Source organism: Ovis aries, chromosome 2 (assembly GCF_016772045.2).
Source record: "Ovis aries strain OAR_USU_Benz2616 breed Rambouillet chromosome 2, ARS-UI_Ramb_v3.0, whole genome shotgun sequence".
Classification (NCBI taxonomy): Eukaryota; Metazoa; Chordata; class Mammalia; order Artiodactyla; family Bovidae; genus Ovis; species Ovis aries.
The window spans coordinates 95713116-95723821 of NC_056055.1; the positions used below are offsets into that span (position 1 = coordinate 95713116).

The following is a 10706-nucleotide window of genomic DNA, read 5'->3' on the forward strand; positions in this document are numbered from 1 at the left end:
TTCCAGGATGTCCCACTCTAGGTGAGTGTGAGTGATCATACCTTTGTGATTATGTGGGTCCTGAAGATCTTTCTTGTACAGTTCTGTGTATTCTTGCCTCCTCCTCTTAATATCTTCTGCTTCTGTTAGGTCCATACCATTTCTGTCCCTTATTGAGCCCATCTTTGCATGAAATGTTCCTTTGGTATCTCTCATTTTCTTGAAGAGATCTCTAGTCTTTCCCATTCTATTATTTTTCTTCTATTTCTTTGCATTGATCCCTGAGGAAGGCTTTCTTATCTCTCCTTGGTATTCTTTGGAACTCTGCATTCAAATGGGTATATCTTTCCTTTTTTCCTTTGCTTTTCGCTTCTCTTCTTTTCACATACCACCAGCCATGTTTCAAGTGGTCACTATTCCCATGTAGCTACTTATTGGACAATGCTGCTATAGAATATTTCCATTGTTGCAGAACGTTCTCTTGGTTAGTCCTTTTCTAGACCCCATTAGTCCTCATTTCCATTCAGTCACCCTAACCAGTAGAGTCCAATGTTTTTCTTGGTTGTTTTGAATCCACTCTTTTAACAGCCCAACATCTAGTCCCATCTTTGTGATCTTAATTCAGGCTTCCATTATGTCATGATACTACGATATTAGTTCTCTTTTCTATTTCATTGCTTCTTTCAGATTTTTAGACTTACTGGGACATTTGTAAGAGCTATTAGAGAATTGTTGAGTGTAATTCTGATTGCGCTTTGGATTTGGTAATGTGGTGGCATTTTCAAACTGAACACTAATATCTAAAAAATTTTTTTAGGTCCCCAGAGGCAAATTTTAGACAAATCTTACTATCTTGGACTTCTTCGGTATGTTGTATACTTTTTTTTTCTATGAATGATCATGAAGTTTTAACTATAGTACTTACTGAGATAATTAGATATCTGTTAATTCTAAGATTACTTTGTATTCTGACATAATTTATGGTTAATTTGGCTCTAAATAGGTGTCATCACAAGTGGTGGTGGTATAGTTAGGCTGAGATTTTAAATTTTATGTATTAGAATGTATGTGAGCTATATATTTCCAGTTCACTGTTTTTCATCTAATAAGAATATTTTATGCTTCTTTCACAAAGTATTCTGAAATATATTGTTCATAGATATGTATATGAATGATAAAATGTATATGCATGCCTGCTAAATTGCTTTAGTTGTGTCCGACTCTGCGACCCCTTGGACTGTATGTAGCCCACCAGGCTCCTCTGTCCATGGGATTTTCCTGGTGAGAATACTGGAGTGGGTTGCCATTTCCTTCTCCATAAAATATATACACTAACTTATAATAATTACTGAAGAGTTTTACATAAGTATATATTTAGTCAGTTGCTATAACTGTGACCTAATTTTATTTAATTCATTAGTTTGTTATGTATCTCTTAAGTATGCAGCTCTAAATTAACAACACTTTTCTCTTTCTCTACCTACTTTTTTCTCTGCTCAGATGCCCTACTAGCCTATCTCCATTTTTCCATTTTACTTTATTTTCTGGTTGGTTCATCCTCTGTGTCTTCTTTCCCTCTTACTTGCAGTCTATTTAATGCATCCTTCTATTGTATCCTGAAATCTCTGTTTTCTTTCTTTTAGTCCTTCTTAATTCTTTTGCTGTTCAGTTACTTGAATCTTTTTTATCCTCAAACTCCTAGAAGTTAGTAAGAGAAGGGAAGGTTTTCTCCCATCTATCCTCAAAGCTGACATCAGCCATTAAAAAGAATACATTTGAATCAGTTCTAATGAGGTGGATGAAACTGGACCCTATTATACAGAGTGAAGTAAGCCAGAAAGAAAAACACCAATACAGTATACTAATGCATGTATATGGAATTTAGAAAGATGGTAACGATAACCCTGTAAGTGAGAGAGCAAAAGAGACACAGATGTATAGAACAGTCTTTTGGACTCTGGGATAGGGAGAGGGTGGGATGATTTGGGAGAATGGCATTGAAACATGTTAATATCATATAAGAAATGAATCGCCAGTCCAGGTTCGATGCAAGATACAGGATGCTTGGGGCTGGTGCACTGGGATGACCCAGAGGGATGGTACAGGGAGGGTGGTGGGAGGGGGGTTCAAGATGGGGAACACGTGTACACCCATGGCAGATTCATGTTGATGTATGGCAAAACCAATACAGTATTGTAAAGTAAAAAGAAAATGATAATAAATAAATGATAAATGGTTAAAATACATAAATAAAATGCCAGTGGGTTAAATGTCATTATAAAATTAAAAAAATAAAATCTAGAGACAGTTAAATTCTAAAAAAAAAAAAAAGCTGACATCAGTAAGAATGAGAGTGAGGCCATCAGTTTTGATATCTAGTCACTTTTTAATCAAAAGAAGGAAAGGTGATAAAGCTATTTCTCACCATCACATAGCCTCTCTTCTCCAATATTTGTGCTTCTGTACTAATAATTACAATTACCTACTTATGTTAATTGAGTGAAGAACAGTGGTTCTCAACTGGCAGTGCTTTTGCCCCCTCAAGGAATATTTGGCAATTTTTAGACTCATTTTTTGTTGTCATAACTGGATTTGGGTGATGTATCATTGGCATCCATACCAGAGAGATGGTTAAGCATCTTACAGTGCACAGAAAGTATTGTTTTAAGTATTATTCAAAGACCTAAAATGTCCATAGTACTGCTCTTGAAAAACTGTATTCTAGAGGGTAGCAAGAATTGTGAGAGTGACAGTTAGATACTTACTTCTGTCTGTAGATTGTACCAATTTGTCCAGGTTTCCATTCTAATACTATTTCATCTTTTTTAATGAATAGAGAACTTTTATCAGTTTCTCAGTTGGAGTATATACCACCTTAATAAAATAAGCTGCTTAAATTGTTTTTCTTTTTTTAGTGAAATTTCACAAAACCAATTATATTGTTGTTACGCATTTATGAAAAGTTTATTTTGTTTAACTAGAGAGACTGTTTTCTGGATTGGAAACATTACTAATTTCTTTATTTCTTTCCATTAGAAGTAAAATAAGTGAACTCACAACAGAAATCAATAAACTTCAGAAAGAAATAGAAATGTACAATCAAGAGAATTCAGTGTATTTGTCATATGAAAAGAGGTGAGTAATTTTACAGTTAAAGTGTGCAAGGTCTATTTTTATTATGAGTAACATTTGATGTAATATGTTTCAGAATTTTAGTACTAAATTTGTAGTTAAACATAATATTCATAATGTTCATCTGCCTATTTATGTATTTATGAATGTATTTTATATTTACAGAGCTGAGACTTTAGCTGTTGAAATAAAAGAGTTTCAAGGACAACTAGCAGACTACAACATGGTATTTGGTCTTTTCTGAGAGAATTTCTTTTGAATATTTTCATTGCTTTTTACCACTTTAGAAAATGCTGTAACATTTTAATGTTAAATACCAAATAATGCATGAATACATACATAGAAAGATTGAAACCATACCAAATGTAGAGATTAAAGTATATATTTGCTTTCTCCCTACTTTCCCTCCCAAGAAATATTTTGGCTTTATAGATTAATAGGTATTCTTCCAGCCTTTAAAAGAAAAACACTTAAAAATACAGAACATTGATACTTTTTCCCCTAACAATTTAAAAATAATATTTTTTAGAGTAGATAAAATGTATTGAGTACTAGCAATGTCACTGCTTTAAAAATACTTTTATCTTTCTATAGAGTGTTGTCATCATGACGTTTTAAAAATTTAGTTACTTAGTACCAAACTTGCCTTTATCCTTCCATTTCATTCAAAATGCAGTGTTTGTCTTCTGTCACAATAGGGCATCTAATATAATCACAGTTTTGCTTCCTAATGTGGACTTCCAGTAGAAGCTTCCTAGTGTGGATTTCCAGAAGAAATGATCTTGTTTGCAGTGTTGATTACTGGCTCAATCTTTGGAGTAATCTTGGCCCCATGAACATTTCTAATGTTTCAGAATTTTCTTTCTTCCTACTCTGTGGGTACTTTAGGCAGCAGTGGTCTCGGAACTTACTGTAAACTTTATCTCACTTTTCCAATTTAAAAATAGTGATACACAAAGTAAGAAATATTCCACCATAATGATTAGGTACCTTATAATATACCTACTTGATATTGTTATATTGTACTCACAAACAGAATTTCTGATTATATTAATAGTATATTTTCACAGTATAATCCATATAGTTCTGTGTAACTTTTTTAGTAAATGATCTTCTAAATATGAGAAAAATAATTTTTTATAAAATATAAGAGAAAGGGATTTTTAGTTATATGAGAATAAATTATGCAAGTTACTTGATATAAAAATGTTAATAATGTGTAAAATATGCTGTTTGTAGGTTTTTATCTGATACAGAGAAAGCACTTAGTTAGCCAGTTATCTTGGAGAAGGCAATGGCACCCCATTCCAGTACTCTTGCCTGGAAAATCCCATGGGTAGAGGAGCCTGGTAGGCTGCAGTCCATGGGGTCGCTAAGAGTCGGACACGACTGAGCGACCTCACTTTCACTTTTCACTTTCATGCATTGGAGAAGGAAATGGCAACCCACTCCAGTGTTCTTGCCTGGAGAATCCTAGGAACGGGAGAGCCTAGTGGGCTGCCGTCTATGGGGTCGCACAGAGTTGGACACGACTGAAGCGACTTAGCAGCAGCAGCAGCAGCCAGTTATCTAACACAGAGTAAGGTTTCAGTAAATATTAGATCTTATTAGCATTATTATCCAGAGAGGGAAATGGCAACCCACTCCAGTGTTCTTCCCTGGAGAATCCCAGGGATGGGAGAGAGAGCCTGGTGGGCTGCCACCTATGGGGTCGCACAGAGTCGGACACGACTGAAGCGACTTAGCAGCAGCAGCAGCATTATTATCCAAGAAGCTAAGGTCATGGCATCTGGTCCCATGACTTCATGGCAGATAGATGGAGGAACAGTGGAAATAGTGACAGACTTTATTTTTGGGGACTCCCAAATCATTGGAGATGGTGACTGCAGCCATGAAATTAAAAGACACCTGCTCCTTGGAAGAAAAGCTGTGACCAACCTAGACAGTGTATTAAAAAGCAGAGATGTAACTTTGCCAACAAAGGTCCTTGTAGTCAAAGCTGTAGTTTTTCCAGTAGTCTTGTATGGATGTGAGAGTTGGAGCATAAAGAAGGTGGAGCGCTGAAGAAATGATGCATTTGAACTGTGTTGTTGGAGAAGACTCTTGAGAGTCCCTTGGACTGCAAGGAGATGAAACCAGTCAATTCTAAAGGAAATGAACTCTGAATATTCATTGGAAGGACTGATGCTAAAGCTGAAGCTCCAACACTTGGGCCACCTGATGTGAAGACTGACTCATTGGAAAAGACCCTGATGCTGGGATAGATTGAAGGCAGGAGGAGAAAGGGATGACAGGATGAGATGGTTGCATGGCATCACTGACTCAGTATTACCTGAGTTGGAGCAAACTGTGGAGATGGTAAATGCCAGGGAATCCTGGTATTCTGCAGTCCATGGCGTCACAAAGAGTCAGACACAACTGAACAATAACAATAACGAGCACTTGTTATCCATATCACAGTTGAAAATGTTATATATAGAAATATATATTACGTTAGGAAAGTTTAGTCTCTTAGAGTCAATTACATCCAGATAGTTTGCTTTTAGTAGCCTTCCTGTTCAAATTCTGCTTTGACAACTTGCTAAATTTTTGTATCTGCAAAATATGGATTATAATATCTACTTCATAGTATGCTTGTGATAATTAAGTGAAACAATACGTATAATAGGCTCAGAACAAGGTTTGGCACAAGGTAAATACACTTGCTGTTGTTGTCACTGCCTAACTTTTTTTTGCCTGACTTTTTGAAGTAGGCTTCTGTTTGAAGTGTTCTGTTTGTGCCTTGCCCTGTAGATTTTTTTTCAATTTAATTTTTTAATAATTTTTAAAAGATTAAATCATTTTACATTTTCAGTGGTATAAATTTGTAAATCCATTAACATTTCTTCCCTCTGGGGAAAAAAAGAAGAAAGATCTTCCCCCAAATTTTGTCTTCTCAGCATCCTTCTTTATAAGGTTAGACATCTTTTCAGAGAAGGCAGAGCTGTTTGAGGTACTATCTGCAGGAAGAATAGTTCTTCACTGCTTACTTTTCCTCCCTGAAAATGTAGTTTGTTGATTGCCCTAATGCATAGAATGTGCTTATTTAAGTAGCTCAATATTTGTTTTGTCTTGGAAGTAGTAATACTTAAATAACTACTTATTTGTAAGATTGAATACCTATACTATGGATTATAGAGAGGATCTATGAAGACTAATAGAATATTTTTTTGTACTTTTGTTTTTAGTTGGCAGATAAACTTAATACCAATACTGAAATGGAAGAAGTAATGAATGATTACAACATGGTAAGAAAATTTATAAGCAGTTGATCTACATAGCCTCTCTAAAATAAAGCATTTATATCTGGAAGTAACTTGATAAAACCTTATGTATCATGAAGATAGGTATTACTCTGATCCTAAAGACTACTGTTATATTTGAGTTCCCTTAGTTGCTCTTTTAAAATTTCTTCCTGTTGGTTGACTCTCTCAAGGCTTTCTACAAGGCTGTGTTAGAACTGATCTCTCATTCAGTATTAGTTAGGAGTCCCATCCATATATCCTTGTATATAAATTAGTTTGCAATACTTCTGGTTTAATGTTTGTGCACATGGAGCTGAGTACTCAGTGAAGAGTTGTATTAGAAAAGGAGAAAATGAATAATTGCCATATGATGCCAGACATAACAGTACTTTTGATTAGTAAATGAGAAATTGTATTCAGTGTTCTTAATGAGTATTTGGTAGAAAGTAATAAAATGGTAATAGCTAGCTTAATTGATCGGAGAAGGCAATAGCAACCAACTCCAGTACTCTTGCCTGGAAAATCCCATGGGCGGAGGAGCCTGGTAGGCTGCAGTCCATGGGGTCGCTAAGAGTCGGACACGACTGAGCGACCTCACTTTCACTTTTCACTTTCATGCATTGGAGAAGGAAATGGCAACCCACTCCAGTGTTCTTGCCTGGAGAATCCCAGGGATAGGGGAGCCTGGTGGGCTGCCGTCTATGGGGTCGCACAGAGTCGGACACGACTGAAGTGACTTAGCAGCAGCAGCAGCTTAATTGATTATAAATATTTGGAAGAAAATAAATAAAATTTATATAGTTTATTATTTATCTATACAAAGACTATAAAAGCATAGGATTTATAAAATGACTCTTCTAAATTTTGGGGCTTCCCTGGTAGCTCAGCTGGTAAAGAACACGCTGGCGATGTGGGAGACCTGGGTTTGATCCCTGGGTTGGGAAGATCCCCTGGAGGAGGGCATGGCAATCCACTCCAGTATTCTTCCCTGGCGAGTCCCCATGGACAGAGTAGCCTGGTGAGCTACAGTCCATGGGATCGCAGAGTTGGACACAACTGAGCGAATAAGCACAAAAGCAATAATAATGTAGTGAAGTTCTTAACTTCTTAACTTTAAAACACAGGAGAATTCTCAATTTAAAAACTGTGTTTTTAATGCCAAATATAAAAAGTGAAAACGTTGTGTTCTTTTCATTATGAGAAAGAAAGTAAAAGTGAAGTCGCTCAGTCGTGTCTGACTCTTTGCCACCTCATAGACTGTAGCCTACCAGGCTCCTCTGTCCATGGGATTTTCCAGGCAATGGGATTGCCATTTCCTTCTCCAGGGGATCTTCCCAACCCAGGGCTTGAACCCAGGTCTCCTGCATTGTAGACAGACGCTTTAGGTCCAAAGTCTAGACTGACTATGTACAGGTTGAGTCAAATAGGAGTACTCAGGTAAAATCCTAAATGATTTAAGAAAACTTGCGTTGGGTCTAGATTTGACATATTACTAATCCACTATTGAACACTTAATGATATCTTGAAATTCTGTTTGCATAAGTAAAGTTTACATTAGATTACTTAACAGGTCAGTAAACAATGAATATTTTTGGTGTGAGATTATAATGCCTGTGAAAGAGTGTTTCTTTGTATTTGGTGTTGGTAGTGGTTTGTTAAGTATATGCATTTTTTAAAACTTTGCCTGTGGCATTAGGATTATTTTTATAATCTCTAACTGATTCATAGTCAGAATGAGCTTTAAAGAGATAGTTTGGCTTAATGGTACTTTTTTATCACTAACTTTTCAGTTAACTCTTTTTTCAGCTTAAAGCTCAAAATGATCGAGAAACACAAAGTATGGATATTATATTCACCGAAAGACAAGCGTGAGTACAATCCATTTGGAAATCAAACAGATTTATAAGTGACCTGTATAGGTAGTTTAACTTCTGAATCATTTATTTCTTTAGTTTTGTTCATTGTTTTTCCCTGTTGCATTTTCTAATTTTAAAAAGTTGAATGTTTGCAATACAGACTGCATTGTTAATGTATCTGTTGTCTTCATTTAGATAAATTTTCTGCCTCTCTGAGTTTTAACTCTAATGTGGATAAGAACATCTCTGCCATTTGCAATTTTAACTTGAACTTCTTAACTAATTCAAATTATGAGATTTAAGCCCCGATCTAATGAAATGCACTTTATTATTCTATGGGCTATTTATATTATTTTATTATTCACTTACTAATTGATAATTAGTTGTTATGTTAGTAATCTACTTTATAGATGTAGGTTGTATGTGCATCTTTATATATATAACCTGGTTAAAGACCAAATACCAGGTAACTGTTATTTTTAAATCTGTTTTTTTCAATAATTTTATTTATTTTTGGCTGTACTGAGTCATTGTTGCTGTGTGAACTTTTGTCCAGTTGCAGCAAACGGGGGCTGCTCTCTAGTTGCTTCTCATGTGGTGGCTTCTCTTATTGGGGAACATAGGCTCTATGGCATGCCGGCTTCAGTCGTTGTGGCACTTGGGCTCAGTAATTATAGCTTTGGGTTCTAGAGCACAGGCTCAGTAGTTGTGGTGCATGGGCTTATTTGCTCTGTGGCATGTGGGATCTTCGCAAATCAGGGATTGAACCCAGGTCTCCTGCATTGGCAGGCAGATTCTTTACTACTGAGCCACCTGGGAAGCTCCCAAGTAACTTTGACTTTGATGATAAGGTAAGTGTGGCAGTGACAGTAATGCCTACAAAGATAAGTGGACGTAATATAGAGACCTTAGTCCATTTGGGCCACTGTAACAAAGTATCATAGACTTGGTAACTTATAAACAACAGGAATGTGTTGCTCAGGGTTCTGAAGGCTGGGATGTCCAAGATCAAGGCAGCAGTATAGTCCTGTTACGGTGAAGGCCCTCTTTCTGGTTCATACCTTCTTGTGATATCATCACATGGTAGACAGAGCTAGGAAGCTCTTTGGAATCTCTTATAAGGGGCACTTACTAATCCCATTCATGAGGACTCTACCCTCATGACCTAATCACCTCCCAACCTTTACACCATTACCTTTGGTTCAACATATGAATCTTGGAGGGACACAAATATTCAGACATTATCAGTAGTTAACGTAATTATTCTTTGTTGACTTTTTGACTTTAATTATTGTTTAAAGCAGTGCAAACAGAAGATGAGCTATTTTGTACAAACACTGTACACATTTTGTTCCATAAACTTAACAGTATTAATTTCCTTGAGAGCAGGGATAATAATTAACCCAAATAACCAAAATTCTATAACATCAAAAATACTGTCATATTACCTCCACATGTACAGTAAAAACTTGATGAAAAATAAGATGTTAAAATATAAGGATGAATTATTTGAAAGGTAAAGGAAGGTAATTTTCTTTTCATTAAAAACAAAGAAATCTCTTCCCCTGTCTATCATTTGATGCTCCTATAAAGTACTATCTTAAATTACAAATATACTGGAAATCTCTTCCCTTTTGCAAAGAAAATCCCATATTCGTGGTAACCAGACACATACTTGAAAGCTTCCGTTTTGTTGCTCTGGTTTTAGACCAATTAACAAATATTCATATAAAATACTTTCTTAGGTGTCTAAAAAATAAAATATAATAAACTATAACTCATTGAGGACCTTATATAGTTTAGAACATTTCAGTTCAGTTCCTTCACTCAGTCATGTCCGACTCTTTGCAACCCCATGGACTGCCGCACACCAGGCCTCCCTTGTCTATCACCAACTCCCGGAGCTTGCTCAAACTCATGTCCATCGAGTCGGTGATGCCATCCAACCGTCTTATCCTCTGTCGTCTCCTTCCCCTCCGGCCTTCAATCTTTCCAAGCATCAGGGTCTTTTTCAGTGAGTCAGGTCTTCACGTCAGGTGGCCAAAGTATTGAAGCTTCAACTCCAAGAGAGCATTAGACCATTTTGTCCTCATTTATTTTTGCATTTATCTACAAACCTATATAATGCACCGGTTAGATCTGTAAATGTTATATGTGTGTGTTTTATAGATATTTTATCCAAAAAGATAACTCACAGATTATAAATTTAATGATAATGTAGGTTTCTATGTCTGTTTGGTTCATTGATTAAGAAAAATTTTCTTGTCCTGAAAATGTTAGCAGTTTCAAAACTTAATATCTATTGTAACTAAGGCTGAGTGAGATAGGGTCCCCTGACCCTTTAAGAGGAATTTTAAATTAAAGACAAATTATTTTTATAAAGTTTATTTTTATATGTACCAGGAGGATAGATTTATTTCATGTGTTCAATCAGATGGCCAACATCTTAATAAGA

General features: G+C 35.9%; 1 protein-coding gene across 5 annotated transcripts in view; it reads left to right on the forward strand.

The window, feature by feature from the left end:
- IFT74 (intraflagellar transport 74) overlaps positions 1–10706 on the forward strand; it is a 102413-nt gene that overhangs the window by 10105 nt on the left and 81602 nt on the right. For all 5 annotated transcript variants that reach the window (XM_012127648.5, XM_012127655.5, XM_042243501.2 and 2 more), the window contains exons 4-8: positions 797–845; positions 3016–3114; positions 3277–3337; positions 6339–6398; positions 8202–8263. In XM_012127648.5, the coding sequence (XP_011983038.1) occupies positions 797–845; positions 3016–3114; positions 3277–3337; positions 6339–6398; positions 8202–8263 (331 nt within the window). The remainder of the gene's footprint in view (positions 1–796; positions 846–3015; positions 3115–3276; positions 3338–6338; positions 6399–8201; positions 8264–10706) is intronic.